The 17511-nt window shown below is 39.0% G+C and overlaps 1 protein-coding gene across 2 annotated transcripts in view; it reads right to left on the reverse strand.

Annotated features, from left to right (window-relative positions):
* Positions 1 to 16198, reverse strand: part of TAX1BP1 (Tax1 binding protein 1) — a 97154-nt gene extending 80956 nt beyond the window's left edge. Inside the window, exons 1-2 of one of the 2 annotated variants that reach the window (XR_010842190.1) lie at positions 16034 to 16189; positions 8044 to 8212 (exon numbers count right to left, since the gene is read on the reverse strand). Coding sequence is in view for 1 of the 2 variants with exons in the window: in XM_059073525.2 (XP_058929508.1) it covers positions 8044 to 8205 (162 nt within the window). In the remaining variant the exon portion in view is untranslated. Of the gene's footprint in view, positions 1 to 8043; positions 8213 to 16033 lie in introns of both variants that reach the window. The other variant, XM_059073525.2, reaches the window with a different exon arrangement.
* Positions 16199 to 17511: the final 1313 nt, after the last annotated feature.

Genomic DNA, 17511 nt, shown 5'->3' on the forward strand with positions numbered 1-17511 from the left:
ATTAGAAGAATCAAACCACAAAATGTCCAAGACACACACTTTTTCTCTGTATTTTCCTGGTTACCTGGCTAGAACTTGACTGGATTTCTGGACTGCAGATTTCAATCCCTTGAAATGCAAGGGAATTTGACTTTTAGTCCATTAGTAGCAAGTATAAAGAAAATTATTACATTTAGAGTTGGTAATAGCAATTTTAAAACATTGAAAAATGGCAGAGAGAACATGACAACACTTAGAACAATAGGACAGTCAGTTAAAGTTACCTATCACTGTCAAAACATATTGCTTTTAGGAGCTACATTTGGATCCAGTTAAGAGTGCGTATATATGTTTAGGAAGGAACCAAAGCAACAGATATTTCATACAGTTTAGTTTGGGGAATTACAATAGTACAGGACATCATTCTTTTGCTACTAATGCAATTAGCAAAATAAGAGCAAAAAAGGAAATTAAACAGTAGTGACATAAAAAAACACAAATGTGTTCCCTTTAAATAGAATTAACATTTTAGAAAAACATGTTGGTAGTGATCATTAAGGAAATTCTGAGAGGAAATGTAAAGATGAGAAGGACAACAAGGTTACCAAGTAAAAATACAAGGTGTTAATAAAATCTGGAGAAACCTCAAGAGAATGACAGAAACATCAAGTTGGAGAGAACACACACAGAGCAGAGAGGGAGAGAGAGAGAGGGAGAGAGAGGAGGGGGAGAGAGAGAGAGAGAGAGAGAGAGAGAAAACTTCCCTGGTGGTACAGTGGTTAAGAATCCGTCCGCCAGCCTACGCAGGGGACATGGATTCGACCCCTTGCCTGGGAAGATCCCACATGCCATGGCCCACGGGCCGCAACTACTGAGCCCACATGCCTAGAGCCCGTGCTCCGCAACAAGAGAAGCCACCATAATGAGAAGCCCACGCACAGCAAAGAAGAGTAGCCCCAGCTCGACGCAACTAGAGAAAGCCCGGGCACAGCAACAAAGACCCAACGCAGCCAAAAATAAATAAATAAATAAAATTTTTAAAGAAAACAGTACGGGAGTGGTTTTGGGGGAGGAAGACAGACACAGGACATGGAGTAGGAAAGGCACTTAAAGTAAATTTGCTGATTTTGTAAGGTAAATACAAAACCTACAAAATGAGCCTATGAATTTTTAAATTCTAGAAGAATATACACCACACTTTACAAGAGATATTTCTGGGGAAGGTGAAGGTAGGGTAAGGGTATTATATTTTCTTTCTTTCGTATATACTGAGTTTTCAAAAATCATTACAAGAGCAAAGATCCTTGGGACTTCCCTGATGGTCCAGTGGGTTAAGAATCCGTCTTCCAATGCAGGGGATGCAGGTTCAATCCCTAGTCAGGGAACTAAGATTCCACATGCTATGGGGTAACTAAGCCAGAGCGCCACAACTACAGAGCCCGCTTGCTCTGAAGCCCATGCACCACAACTAGAGAAGCCCACATGCCGCAACAAAAAAGTTCACGCATGCCCCAACGAAGATCCCACATGCTGCAACTAAGACCCGAGGCAGCCAGATTAATTAATTAATTTTTTTAAAAAAAGAGTAAAGGTCCTTCTTTTTTAAAAGGAAAAAAACTGCAAAAATGCCTAGATATACACAGGGAGGATGCAATGCTGCTTCTAAGATAGAAATGTCGTAAGCAGTATAAATGTCCCAGCATGAGATAAAATATTACTAAGAAAGCAGTTATGGGACTTCCCTGGTGGCGCAGTGGTTAAGACTCTGTGCTCCCAACACAGGGGACCTGGTTTCAATCCCCAGTCCAGGTACTAGATCCCGCACGCATGCCACAACTAAGAGTTCACATGCCACAACTAAGGAGCCGGTGAGACACAACTAAGGAGCCCTTGAGCCACAACTAAGGAGCATGCCTGCAGCAACTAAGACCCAATGCAACCAAACAAAACAAGCAGTTACAATCATAAGTGAAAAATTCAGAACATAAAAAAGGTCATGGCTTTCTCGGTGGCACAGTGGCTGAGAGTCCTGCCGATGCAGGGGACATGGGTTTGTGCCCCGGTCCGGGAAGATCCCACATGCTGTGGAGCGGCTGGGCCCATGAGCCATGGCCGCTGAGCCTGCACATCCGGAGCCTGTGCTCCGCAACAGGAGAGGCCACAATAGTGAGAGGCCCACGTACCACAAAAAAAAAAAAAAAAAGTCATGTACTGCTATTCCAACTACTTTCAAAATATAAGCATTAAAAAAGACTGAAAGTATTCTTCCTTTAGTTAAAAAAAAGACTGGAAGGAAACAGTGAAAACATCAACAATGCTAACCACTGTTATTAGACAGTGGATAATGGGACTGCTGGTCATCTTAATTGTATCTTTTATATTTCCCGTTTTGTTCCAAGTATGATAAAATTATGATTATTTTTACAACAGGACAATTTTTTTTTAAAACAGAAAATAAGAAAGAACTGAAATGGAGACCAGGGAAGGAAGACAGAACAAGCAGAATGAACAGAAATATGAAAAGGTAAGGAGAAACAAGGAAGAGGGAAACAAAAGCTTGAAACAAGATAGTCAAGCACAAAATCACACTGCTCAAAATCACTGCTCAGTTTCACTTTCCACACCAGGAAATTAAAGTTTTTTACCGGGTTGTCAATAATGATTCAGTGAGAACGGTACCTTACTGGGAAGCTTGGTTTGCCTATGTGACCCTGGACACATGACATAATCACTTTGCACTCCCAACTTCCTCCACTAGAAAAGTATCTCTGGGAGCTTCCCTGGTGGCACAGTGGTTAAGAATCCGCCTGCCAATGCAGGGGACACAGGTTTGAGTCCCGGTCCAGGAAGATCCCACATGCCGCAGAACAACTAAGCCCGTGAGTCACAACTACTGAGCCTACGCTCTAGAGCAACAAGAGAAGCCACCGCAATGAGAAGTCTACACACGGCAATGAAGAGTAGCCCCCTCTCTCCACAACTAGAGAAAGCCCATGCACAGCAACAGACCCAATGCAGCCAAAAATAAATAAATTAATAAATTAATTTTTTTTAAAAAAGAAAAAAAGAAAAGTATCTCTGAAACATGAGAACTGTTAAAACTCCTTTACAGTTAAAATAAAATCTCAAAAAAAAAATCTTATGGACCTTTAGTTTAAGTTATTTTAATTATAAGGTAATTCAATTTGCACTAAGTATAAATATAAATGTAAATAAATTCTTAAAAATAAATATTTAGACAACTATGACCAAATCAAATTGATAACAATAAAACACAAATGTAATGTGACATATAATATTTTATTGCAACTAATGTTGGGTTTAATAATAGATATGGCATCAGGTATAGTTCTCAATCTTTTCCTGTATTTTTTTACTTCAATTCTATCACTCATAAAATGCACATTGAACTTATTAGGAACTCTGTTATTAATTTTGGATAACCAGATCTCTCACTTAACCAAACTGCCAGAGAGCAATTCTTGAATGCTAATTTACATGAGGTTCAAACCTCAGCTCCAAAGTTTAATTTGGAGTGAGCAAGATACTTCTCTCTAGACCTTAGTTTCCTCATCTGTAAAATGGCAACTATAATGCTCTCATGAAAGACCTGTGTAAAGTATAAAGTAATAAACATGCTATGTGTTTTAGTTATAATTTAAACTAGTCAACACTAGAGAAGAGGGAGAAAAACTAAAAGGAAAAAATGAAAATCTCCATGATGAATGGATAAAGAAGATGTGGCACATATATACAATGGAATATTACTCAGCCATAAAAAGAAATGAAATTGAGTTATTTGTAGTGAGGTAGATGGACCTAGAGTCTGTCATACAGAGTAAAGTAAGTCAGAAAGAGAAAAACAAATACTGTATGCTAACACATATATATGTAATCTAAAAAAACATGGTTCTAATGAACCTAGGGGCAGGACAGGAATAAAGATGCATACATAGAGAATGGACTTGAGAACACAGGGAGGGGGAAGGGTAAGCTGGGATGAAGTGAGAGAGTAGCACTGACATATATACACTACCAAATGTGAAAGAGATAGCTAGTGGGAAGCAGCCGCATAGCACAGGGAGATCAGCTCAGTGGTTTATGACCACCTAGAGGGGTGGAATAGGGAGGGTAGGAGGGAGGGAGACGCAAGAGGGAAGAGAAATGGGAATATATATATATATATATATATATATATATATATATATGTATGTATAGCTGATTTACTTTGTTGTACAGCAGAAATTAACACACCATTGTAAAGCAATTATACTCCAATAAAGATGTTAAAAAAAAAAAAAAAAAAAAAGAAAGAAAATCTCCAACAGTCTACATTCCTTGCCTGGCTTCACTCATTCCCCTACCCAACCTGGACTTCATGGTCAATTAATCATTTCAATAATAATGCACCCAAAACCACCCTAGTATCCTTTGTCCTCTTGACTTCCCTTCCCAAATTTCCAGTCTGAATGATACCCACTTTTGGAATTCTTCACTCAATTCTAAGTGCTCAATCTCTCTAGACAAACTCACAAAATGGCTGCTCAGAAATCTCCTGGTTAACCTACTCCAATTCCCTGTGACATTCTTACACAGTAGCAAGACCATATCCTCTCCATACTCAAGCCCTCCCCAACTCAGCACATGACCTTGCTCCTCATTACTGAGTATACTCAATAAATGAGTTCCAGTCCCAGTTCATTCAATTAATAGCTGACAAACCCTATAGATGCCTCTTACGGATTATTACCCACAACTGATTCCCTTCTCTAAGGCTTGATCTCACCTGGAAAATGAAGATGGTCTAAACATTCTCTCTGGGACTTCCGTGGTGGTGCAGTGATTAAGAATCCGTCTGCCGGGGCTTCCCTGGTGGCGCACTGGTTGGGAATATGCCTACTAATGCAGGGGACATGGGTTCGAGCCCTGGTCTGGGAGGATCCCACATGCCGCGGAGCAACTAGGCCTGTGAGCCACAACTACTGAGCCTGCGCTCCGCAACGAGAGGCCGCGATAGTGAGAGGCCTGCACACCGCGATGAAGAGTGGCCCCTGCTTGCCACAACTAGAGAAAGCCCTCGCACAGAAACGACGACCCAACACAGCAAAAATAAATGAACTCCTACCCACAACATCTTCTTTAAAAAAAAAAAAAAAAAAGAATCCGCCTGCCAATGCAGGGGACACGGGTTCAAGCCCTGGTCTGGGAGGATCCCACATGCCACGGAGCGGCTGGGTCCATGAGCCATGGCCGCTGAGCCTGCGCGTCCGGAGCCTGTGCTCCGCGGCGGGGGAGGCCACAACGGTGAGAGGCCCGCGTGCTGCAAAAAAAATCCATACTTTTCTAATTCCAATTTATCTTATTCAGTACTAGGAGATTAAAGTTCACCTCTAAACTCTATTACTCTCTGCTTAAAAATTATTCCTCAGCTAAATAATAAAGCAATCTACATGATCCAAACTAACTTTTCCCATTCATTTTCTAAAACTGGTACCTGTCCCAGGAAAATTAAATTCCTTAACACTTTCTCAAGCACACAACACACTTTCCCTTCATTTCTTCCCCTTAAAACTACCACCTGGGCACTTCCTCCCTGCCTACCTTGTCAATATCATATCTATCAAAATCATTCTGGACAGCAATCAATTTGCAGTACACGTCAAATGTTTAAAAACATTCAATGCCACAAACATGGCAATTCCACTTCCAAGAACTTATCCTATGAAACACAATGACAAACAAAATAAAAACAGATACAGAGATCTACATTAAGCATTATTTAATGGTAAACATTTGGAAACGTTTCCATGAATTCCACAACGCATCAACAGCATGTGTGTATGCTTTATTACAAAGTATGTGTATAATTATTAATTATAGATATATGCCAATGTTAACAATGCTTATTCTAGGTAAACATTAAAATAGTATTAAAACATGATTTATTTTCTTCCTTGAGTCTTCCTGTATATTTCAAAATTTTTAGTACATGCTTAAACTTCCCACTAAGTTTTAAGTATTATCCAGGCAAAAAAGATGGAAAGGGTATTCTATACAAACTTATTTATCATGTATGTATTTATGTAAGTATTACTAATTAGAGAAAAGTTATGGTCCTTGGAGTACAAAAGTTAAGAGATAGTAGTTTAACATTATCAAAGCCAAAAAATAAGCAGGCAATGACAAAAAAGGAAGCTATAAATCAAGTCGTATAAAGGAGCCCTATTTGGCACACTAAGTTAATTGGTCTTGCCATTATCCCATAGAGGATGAAGAACCACTTAAACAAGAGGAAGATATGTTCAGATTTTCATTTTCTATTATAGTTTATATAGAGCAGTTTGAAGAACAAATAGAAGAATGAAAGCAGGGAAAACAGGTGACCTACTGCAATCATCTTAGAAATCAATAAGGAGGGCATGAACTAGGGCTGTGATACTAAAAATGCATTAATAGGTAGGCAGGAAAATAGATAGAATTGGTGTTTGGCTGGATTTGAAGAGAAATTCATAAGCTTTTGGCTTAAACAATAAGCCATTAGCTAAAAATGGGGAGAAAAAAACGGAAGACATACATAAGTAGTCTGAAAGAAAACCGTGAAGGTTCATCTTCTTGAAATACAATTTATCACACATCAGCCTCCATACCTACACATGCAGACTTCCCACTGCCCGTATGGAAAAGTCCGCAAATTGTTTAGCCTAACACTGAAGGTCCTCCAGGGAAAGACTGAGGCTTAGCTTCATCTCCCTCCACTTCCCTAAACTACGTTTATGTTCTAGTTAAACTAATTCATTCTCATGAACATTCTCACCCCTGTGCCTCTGCTTATGCCATTTTCCTGCCAGGAATGCCCTTCCCTTCCCTCAATCTCATTACCCTGCTCTATTCTTCCTCTCTGACTCATTCTTGTAGAAAACACCAATTCTTAGTACCTTAACTTGTTAATCATCTCTTACATAAAATTTAAACTGATACTGATTTCATAAAAAGCTTACAATGAAGCTTTTGGAATCCATACTGGAATCCATATTGGAATCTGACAAGCCTAAAAAAATTAAATAAATAAAGAGTAACTGACTGATCTACCCAGCAACACCAAGGGATAAGGGATTCAGAAAGGAACTGAAATATCATTAAATACCAATATAGTTTTTCTGCCCTCCTCACTCTATTAGGCCAGACTTTCACTTCTAAATACTCTCAATGTGCCTAATTCTAGCGGCTACTCTTATTTTTCTACTTTGCTATTTAACTTATACAGACCACACAATCAAAATTTCAAGACCTAATGGTCTTGATTTTAATAAATCACATCTAAAATAAAATAAATTGATTCTTAGGGAGAATCTAAAGTAACCAAGGAGAAAAGTAAGTTTTACTGTTTAGACATTTATGACACTATTTTGACTGTTCAAAGGACATTCGTATTTTTTGGTTCTCCATTACATCCTCAGGAATTGAAATTGCCAAAAAACTTCCACCACTGTAATGATCATTTCAATGTAATTTTCAAGCATATATTACACAAAATGATTGGCAAAATATTAGAACTGGGACTCCTGCCATCAAAGAATTTACTATTTAGTCATGTAAAACAGAATACTCTTATAAAAGCATAAGACAATATAAGGAATATTTAAACAATGCAGGACAAAAGAAGAGATAATAACATAGTTGTAGAGCTATACAAAATTAATTACAAATGACAAGATAGTAAATGATATAGTAACCCAAAGGAAAAGATCACTTTTTTCAGGTAAGGAATGGAGAAAATGGAAGAAGAAAAAAAAAAAAAAGGATTTGAAAAAATTTCTGTTAAGAACTTAAGTGAAGTTAAACCTTTTAATCATAGAAAGTGTGGTGAACTGAAGGTCATAACATTTGTTGTACACTACCCTGCACTATTAAATATTTCATGTTTACACAATGTTTTACATTTGATGTTTACAAAAATGACCCTTAAAGTAGAGTTAAGACAAGACTAGTATAACTACTTGTCAACCTCTTAAGAAGAAAATAAAGAGTACCTACATGGAAGAAATATGGAGAAAGTCCTCTTACCTTGAATATACCAACCCAATCTTTTGGATGGGGATGGATATATGGAGTTAAAGTATAATGACATTCTAGGTGTGCATTAGGAAGATAGCTCTTGGCCACATTTTGAAAGATGACATGGGCAAAGTTGGAAGTCTGCAGTGGAACTTCTTGAAAAGATGTCATTGCGAATCTGAAACAAGTAAATCATACAAATTTAATGATACCAATTAAGAAAAAACTCGTACCTTCAGAAAATACATAACATTTAATGCAAATTACATGGATATTTTCATACCATAATTATTGAAAAGACATACTTTTATATTATATTTATATTATATTGTAAATATATTTAATATTGGAACTCCTTAAAAATGTGATTAAAGGGAATTCTGGTGGTCCTGTGGCTAAGACTCCATGCTCCCAATGCAGGGGGTCTGGGTTTGATCCCTGGTCAGGGAACTAGATCCCACATGCCACAACTAAGAGTTCACATGCTGCAACTAAGACCTGGCACAGCCAAATAAATAAAATTTTTTTAATGTGATTAAATATGAAAACACAAACTGAGAATTAACTTACAATATGGCTCAGAAAGTTACATGAGTTTTTAAAAATATTTATTTATTTATTTATGGCTGCGTTGGGTCTGTTGCTGCGCACGGGCTTTCTCTAATTGCGTTGAGTGGGAGCTACTCTTCACAGCGGCACTCGGGCTTCTTGTTGCGGTGGCTTTTCTTGTTGCAGAGCACGGGCTCTAGGTGTGCAGGCTTCAGCAGTTGTGGCACGCGGGCTCAGTAGTTGCGGCTCACAGGCTCCAGAGCACAGGCTCAGTAGTTGTGGTGCATGGGCTTAGTTGCTCCGCGGCATGTGAGATATTCCTGGACCAGGGCTCGAACCCGTGTCCCATGCGTTGGCAGGCTAATTCTTAACCCTGCGCAACCAGGGAAGCACTGAGTTTAAAAATTTTTAAAACCAAAATCAAAAACAAACTCTCAACTCTCCTGCAAAGCCTAGCCCTCTGCCTCTTTTGCAACCAAAAGCAAATGAGCCAGCAGTGTTTCTATGTTGAACCCTTGAACTTCATCATTTTCCTCCCTAATCTGATCCATCCCGTCCCTCCCCTAGGCTCCTGTAACTGATGCTAACCTCTCTGTGCCTGCACTCCTGACCCACACTCATGATCCCCTGGACCAGCTTTTTCTCAACCCTGGCTAGATATCAGAATCATTAGGGGTCTTAAAAAAGAAAAAGACAATGACTTTCCGGAAATGGGACCTGGGCGCAAACATGCATGTGTGTGTATATCCACGCATTTTTTTTTTTAAGTCTCCCCAAGTAATCTCAATCCTGTATACAGCCAGGATAGAGAACTACTACTTAGACTCTGATCCAACCCAACAATTTAAGTCTCCATTAGCAACTCTCACAGATTCCCAGACCTAGGCTGTCTTCTTGGGCTTCTGGTTCATGCTTGTTCAAATCTCTCAAATGATGTAAAATCTCAGTTGGTCTACTTGAAATAGTTCAGAGCCTATTTTGTTCCTCTCTACCTATACCAATTCTACCCTTTCCTCCTACCTTGACTTCCAGTATTATTGTACCATTTCCATACATTCACTGATTAAAAATAAATGTATGTATTTTTAAATGTATAGTCCAAATGAAACACATACTGTTAAGAATCTATTACAGATTCAGTGAATACTCACTGGTTTAGTGAACACCAAGCACCAGCTAGCAGATGGATGGTGAAAGTGGCCTATAAAAATCTGCAAGACCCAAATGTTTTCCATATCTTGTGCTCTACTTTTCAGAAAAAGGATACAACTGAGGATTTACTCAAAAAATCTCTATCTATACAGTGTGTCACAGACTCAGTACAGTCACTGATCCTACAGTACCACATCAGAAACAATGACACTGACACTATGGCACTTACTTCTGAGTCATCAAAACAGGAATCTCTGTAACAATGGGAAAAACTGGGACAAGAATTTGCTAACCAAATTATTCTAACTTACTTCACAAATCTATGAATTTTCTACAGGACAAGCACAGAAGTAACACTACTCACTTTTTTTTTTCTTTTTTTCTTTTTTTTTTTTTTTGCCACGCTGCATGGCTTATGGGATCTTAGTTCCCCAACCAGGGGCTGAACCTGGGCCACAGCACTGAAAGCGCCAAGTCCTAACCACTGGACCACCAGGGAATTCCCAAAACTACTCACATTTTAACAATTACTAAGAAGTCTTTATTGCTAGGAAAATCTAAGTCAATACGCTTTTACAAATGTTTCTTTTGCTGATCTGTTTGAAATACTAAGGCAAATTTTTAAAGTTCTGAAATAAACACTTCAAAAATGTCTACTTTTCCTCTTATGTGTTCTCTGCTTGTTATGGTCAAAACACTGCTTTGTACTTACAGGACACACAATATACTAGACATCCCATAAAGAGACAGTCAATCATCAACCTGGAAGCCACTGTGGTAGAATTCAAGACTGGATGTCTGTCAGCCTCTCCCCATCTGAGGTTTGCCAGGATTCCAAGGTAAAGAGAATGCATCCAGTAATAAACCTCCTGTACCTCTGCACTAACAAAAAGGCTTTATTACCAGAGACCCTACTTCACAGAAGGACTCAACAGTCAATACTCTCCAGCTGGTAACACAAAGCCTTCAGGAAAGTGAAAAGGTAGCACAAACATTAGGAACTGCCTAAAATAAGTGAAGAGTTCTACTACTTCGTTTCTTTGAATAGTATGAGCAAATATGGGCTCAAGGGTATGTCATGATGTTAATGAAGTCACTAATGATAATCTCCTTTCAAGTCAGTGGTTTCCTTTAAAAAAAAAACCCTTGAGGGCTTCCTTGGTGGCGCAGTGGTTGAGAATCCGCCTGCCGATGCAGGGGACGCGGGTTCGTGCCCCGGTCCGGGAAGATCCCACATGCCGCGGAGCGGCTGGGCCCGTGAGCCATGGCTACTGAGCCTGCTCGTCCGGAGCCTGTGCTCCGCAACGGGAGAGGCCACAACAGTGAGAGGCCCGCGTACCGCAAAAAAAAAAAAAAAAAACAACCCTTGATTCTGGTTTTGAAAAAAAAATGTTCACTATTGGTTATAAAATACCCAAGAGAGAGACTATAGTTAACTGAACCAAACTCTTTCAGATACAACTACCAAAACTGAGGCAAGGGCTTCCGTGGTGGCGCAGTGGTTGAAAGTCCGCCTGCCGATGCAGGGGAAACGGGTTCATGCCCCGGTCCAGGAAGATCCCACATGCCGCAGAGCAGCTAGGTCCGTGAGCCATGGCCACTGAGCCTGCGCGTCCAGAGCCTGGGCTCCGCAACGGGAGAGGCCACAACAGTGAGAGGCCCGCGTACCGCAAAAAAAAAAAAAAAAAAAAAAAAACCAGAGGCAAGTGAATCAGTAATGTTTTTCTATGAAGAGAGTGAATATTTAAGTTTCTCTGAGAAAGATATTCAGTAAGGAGAAAACAAGGCTAGCTTGGGATGAGTTTCCCATGTTTTTAATTAAAAGCCATTTAAGAATGAAACTTTTTTCATAAAACTTGTTTTCTAAAGTAAACTAAATCAACAAAGCAGTAATTATTTGTTATAAAACAAGGTAATAGAGTTTAAATTTTTGTTTAACCTCAATTACAACAGTGCTTAAAAATCGATAATCCAACCTTAGACTTTTACTTCACTGAAAAGTTTTTAAGGTATAAAATAGCATGAAGGTATACATACATTTATATATGTACATGTGTATACATGCTTATAAATGCATCAAAAGGGACTCAAAAAGAACACATCATACAATCTTTACTCATGAGGGTTATGTGTGAAAAGAGAACTTAAGAGGACCATAACTTTTAACTCAACTGACTGAATTTTTACCAGTATATTTAATGTATTATTTTCATTATTTTAAATAAACACATTAACATGAAATTTCATTCTTAAACCCTCTCCCCAAAATTCAAGTTTTTAATATAAAACTCTAACATCAGACTTTAAATATATTCATGATGCTTATAAATCTTTATAGCATGATAATCTGTAATTATCCCATTAATAACCTTCATTAATCTCTCACCGACACTCCCTTTTTAAAAAACATTTCAATGCAACTATAACTATAGAAATATTTTACAAGTCATTCCATTCTCATTATTAATTTTTTAAATTTATTTTCAAATATAGCTTCTAGTCATAAAAAAGTTAACATGGATAAATGTAATCTGAATGTAATTACAACATGAATCAACCTATTTTAAACAGTAAAATATCTAATTCCCATAGTTCCTGTTTCACTCTTCACACAGATAGGAAATGGAGTGAAAGGATGGGCAAGCTTATAAAAATGTTGAAATTCACTGAGAATGCTAATGTATCAAGATGATTCACTGGCAGATTTATACACTACACACATGCTCACAGGCACACACTAAGACCTGCACACACACAGACCCACACACCACCCAGCGGAGAAGTAATACACAAAGTCACTGCATCACCTTGTGGTAATGCTTGGGAAGTGTAGCTTCACTAACATTCTGAGTAAAGAACAAACTGTGCCTCAGTTGGAGGGAGGAAATATAGCCCCCACCACAAAAGGAAGTGGAAGCAGCTTTACCATATCAAATTTTGTTTCCCATTCTCTAAAGTAAAGTACACTTCTAGAAACATGCGTACATTAAGATGCAAGCAAACAATAAGTAAAAGTTTTCTAGTTAAGAAAACAGACCAAAAAAACCGAAATAAATGAACGAAACCAAACCTGGACATACGAAGAACAAGAGTAGTGGTGGGGTGGTGGGGGCAGGATATAAGTAAAGGGTACCAACTCTTTGATGGAGGATGGAAACTGAAGTTTTGGTGGTAAATATTCTGTAGTGTATACAGAAATAGAAATATAATGTTATACACGTGAAACTAATATTATAAACCAATATTACATCAATTAAAAATATTAATAAATAAAAAACAAAAATACATGAGAACAGTTTTTAAAAAAAAAAAAAAAAAAAAAGGACCAGACAGATTTGGCTGGGAAACAAAGTCTGAAATATATATACATGCTGCCTGCAGTGCCCTCTCCCATGTTTCCTACTTGATTCCCCAAAGTTCTAACATCTCTAGAGTTCCTTTTATGTGTTATGCTGTAAACTTTGGTCTACAATCCAATTTTGTTATTTTTGAGGATTCATCAATACCTAAGGAAAAAATAACTAATATGCAGTGGTCACTCAGTTAAGTAGCTAGAATAAATTTGGGGGGGGGGGGGGGAGGGGGAAGATTTCAGTGTTATCTTTAGTTCTTCCTCTTGGAAATTTTCAAGCCCAAACCAGATCTGGCTTTTGTGGTAGTATTTTTCCAGTGGCTCCTGATACACATTATATTTAACTAGCCCAAAATGTGTAAGCCTTAATCAAATAAAGTAGGAAACTGACCATATTAAGAATTTCTGTGCATTAAATGCCCAGAACCAAATTAAGCTTTTTAAGTTAGATAAATATTTTATATAATTTGCCAATTCTAACACTTAGAATTCAAAAAGAAATAAAGTAATTTTGTTCTATGTGATAATATTATTATGGTGATTGTATTTTTTTTTCAAAGTCCTTACCAGTTAAAGACAGACAGTAAACTAATTAAAGGTGAAATATCCTGTTGTCCAGGATTTGCTTTAAAAACTCCAGGGGAAAAACATAAATGTGCTGACAGTGTAATAAACCAAGATTAGCAAAATAGTGGTTCCTTTAACTGTTTGTTCTCCTTCTGGGTATTTTGAAAATTTCCATAATAAAAGTTAGTAAAACCAAAGCAGACAAAAATTAGTAATAAAAACTCACATATGATCTTGTGCACTAGAAACACATTACACATAGTGGTTGACAAACTTCGTGAAAGTTTTCTAAAATATTCAGTTAAAACTATATGAATTTTTAAATTAATCTCCGAACTTTAGTCCTGAAGGAAACTGAACACCTGAAGGGAAAAAAATACGTCTGATATTCTAATAGCTTCCAATTATTTATACTTCAGCTCAAACAAAGACTATCAGCTGGTTTACAGACCAGGAAAATATTATCAGCAATCTTTCCGGGAGGCAGAAGCAAATCCACCAATCTGTCAATTTGCACTCTTACAGTCCTCCCAATCTCCAGAATGCTTTACAGCTGAGTACCACTACACTCTGCCCAGGTGTCACTCACACCACTTTAATTTTTAGATTGCTTTAAAAGTTGGTTTCTAAAAAGCTATGACCTTGGCTTTTTATTATATTAGAGGGGAGGGTATGCTTTACCTTCTTTTAAGAGTTTATTTAGAAAAAAAAAAAAAGAGTTTATTTGGGGCAAAATAAACTTTAAAAGGCTAGAAGTGGATATAGCCAAAATTTTACTTAGTAACATACAAATTCCAAAAGAATGCAATCCAATAAACTTCACATGTGAGGCAATTCCCCCAAAGCAGTAGAAAAGGAGCATAGTTACGATCCTTCATAAATATTTAACATCATTAAAAAGGCTGAAATTTTAATCCAAAATACCTGTTATTTTTGTTAAGGAAAAGATATTTACTGGTTAAGTCTACACAAATGTCTGCAGCCATAACTGTAAACAGGGGTGTGCAATTTAACAATGTGATGACTAGGAAACGTAATCAAGTAATCCTTCAAGAAATCAAGTTTATCCTTGATAAGAAGGAAAGGAAGGCCTGGCCTCAGCCCCTTTTCCATACCCAAATAGCACTCTGAGGGTAATCAGCCCATTTTTTTAGATTAACATGTTATTCAAATGATCTCTTTAAACACTTTGGGAATTGAGCTCCAAAACTATAATTAGTAATTGTTGCATGCAGCTTGTAGAAATTCTACTATTAGAGGAATGCAGAGTTGAAAACAAAATTTATTTTCCCATCCCTGACGCAAGAGCAATTCATAACTACTTTGTGAAAGTAGTTAAAAAATAAAAATATATGTAGAGACGCAAGAGGGAAGAGATATGGGGACATATGTATAACTGATCCACTTTGTTATAAAGCAGAAACTAACACACCATTGTAAAGCAATTATACTTCAATAAAGATGTTTAAAAAAATCAAAATAATATATATATTTAGAAAGTCAAATGTCACGGCGTTCTCAAACGAAATTATTACCAATAAGGTAATACATGTTTATCAGTACACACACACGTACACTAATCTCTTGACAAAGATTACCCGAAACGACAAGCGCCTGTCGGGACTTGTCCACAACCTGCGGACCTCCGGGGTGTTGGGAGAGTTGTGAAATCAAGAAAAATTGCCTAAGCAAAGACAAACGTGACTCTCCTCGGAATATTTAAGATCCCTTCCAGCACTAGGCGTAAGTAAGGCCATTTATAAACAGACAAGAAAGCGTTCACTAATTCTGCAGCCCAGGTGAAGTCGGAGAGCCGGCCCAAACCGCTAACTCCGCCCACGGCCCGCAGTCAGTCTCCGCCTCCTAATCCACTGGCGACACAAACCAAAACACTTGGGCTTCACTCCGCACGGGCAAACCCGAGCGTCCCATCCCGACTCGACCTAGATGTTTTCCCAAGCTTACCTGCCCCGGCAGCACACACGCTGCCCTCCAAACACTCGCCCTAGAGTGGAGCCTCGGGCAAGGCACTTTCTTCTCCGGGGTCCCCCACCGTCACTCGCCCCCCCGCCAAAGGACCCACGTCCCACCCGGCTCCTCCAAATAGCAAAAACCTATCCAGGCACTCCCCGTCGTGTGGGACGGCCACCCGTCGCTTTTTCCAACTCCACTGCTAACCGAAGTTGCCCACACCACCGTCACAGTCGCAGTCCGGGAGGAAAGGTTTGTCGTCGGGAAGGAAAGCATCGTCATTCGGCAGCACCGTCACCACGGACACCGTTCCCGAGACCGACCAGGCCCCTAAACGCTAGAGCAGAGGGACGTATCACGAGCCCCCAAAGAAGGAAGGCGCTGGGGCGGGCCGGGGAAGGCGCTTACCGAGTGAGGAACTCCTGAGCAGAGGGGAATGTTAGAGAGGCTTCCGAGCCTGAGCCGCCATAAGCCGCCGAAACTCTTCCGCCAACACAGTCTCCCTCTACCGACCTGCTACACCTCCCCACAAGGCCAAAAGCCGGCGTTATATCACTTCCGTCCACGGCCCGGCCCCTTCCGCCGCCGCCGCCGCCGCCGAGCTGCGTCGGTCTGGGCCAATCGCTGAAACGCCAAGTTGGTCGCACGGTTCAGTAACCACCCTATCTCCTGACGCTCTGCCATTGGACCCGAACAGATCCGAACCGGCTTTTTCCCTAGGTTCGGTTATTCCTCCCCCTTCTTCCTCTTCGCCGTTTTCGCTCAGAGACCTTGTGGCAACCAAACAGGGTTCGTTTGGAAAATGCATTTTTGACTTTTTAATTATTACTTTGACCGAAAGTTAAGTAACTTACCAGTTAAGTGGAAAGGGTAACCCTGAGGTGTATGAATTAGTACTATGTCATTTCCTGGATCTTTAAAAATCTGTCTAAGCGAATCCATTTATTTTGTGGATCGGAAAGTAGAGAACCATAGAAGCAAAGGAGGATCACGTGGCTGGGGCGGCGACAGCTCACTCCTGGGCTCTTTCCCAAGTCCTGGTTCAGTCCGGTGCTTACTTAACTACGAGGTTTTGTTCTCTGTAAATCCTCGGTTTCTCCTAGGAGATTTTCAGTTCTAATGCTCTATGATTCTATTTCCGCTTGCTCCAGCACTGACCTCGTTCTATGAGTTGTTAACTGCTTTTGTTATCTGCTTTTTTGTGTGCGTGAATTTAGCCCTGTATTCTCTGTTCAATGATAATTTCTAAAGTCACTTTTTTATACATTTTACCCTCCTAGAGTAGGCATTCAGTTTAAATTCTAACTCCTTGGAAGCAAGTGTGTTCTGTTTTAATTCACTATGTTCCTGTGTTGCCGTAAAGCCCTGATAAAATTTGCAACATCACCAATGAAGGAAGGATAATAAATCAGATCAAGTTAAACGTTGAAGCATCTTCTACATTCAGAACATACAAAATCCTCTTCAATATAATTTTCTTACACATATTTTAAGATTACAATGCCTTTGATAATATAGGTTCTTAATATCTGCTGACTGATTTGTTCCCTATATATTGAAATCTTTGAACTTGGTATTGTTCTGTATATCATATTTGATCATAGATTTCAGAAGACTGTTTACAGATCATTTAGTACCAATCTCCATATTTTACCGATGAAGAAAATGGTGTGATAATATCAGTAATCACTCGTGTTACTGGTAGCAACCTTCTAGTAGTAGTCTGTGTCTCTTAAGAAAAGTAAACACAGGGCTTTCCTGGTGGTTCAGTGGTTAAAAACCTGCTTGCCAATGCAGGAGCTATGGGTTTGAGCCCTGGACTGGGTGAGCAATGAAGACCCAACGCAGCCAAAAGTTAATTAATTTTTTTAAAAAAATTTTTAAAA

Source organism: Kogia breviceps, chromosome 9 (assembly GCF_026419965.1).
Source record: "Kogia breviceps isolate mKogBre1 chromosome 9, mKogBre1 haplotype 1, whole genome shotgun sequence".
In the NCBI taxonomy this organism is placed as follows: domain Eukaryota; kingdom Metazoa; phylum Chordata; class Mammalia; order Artiodactyla; family Physeteridae; genus Kogia; species Kogia breviceps.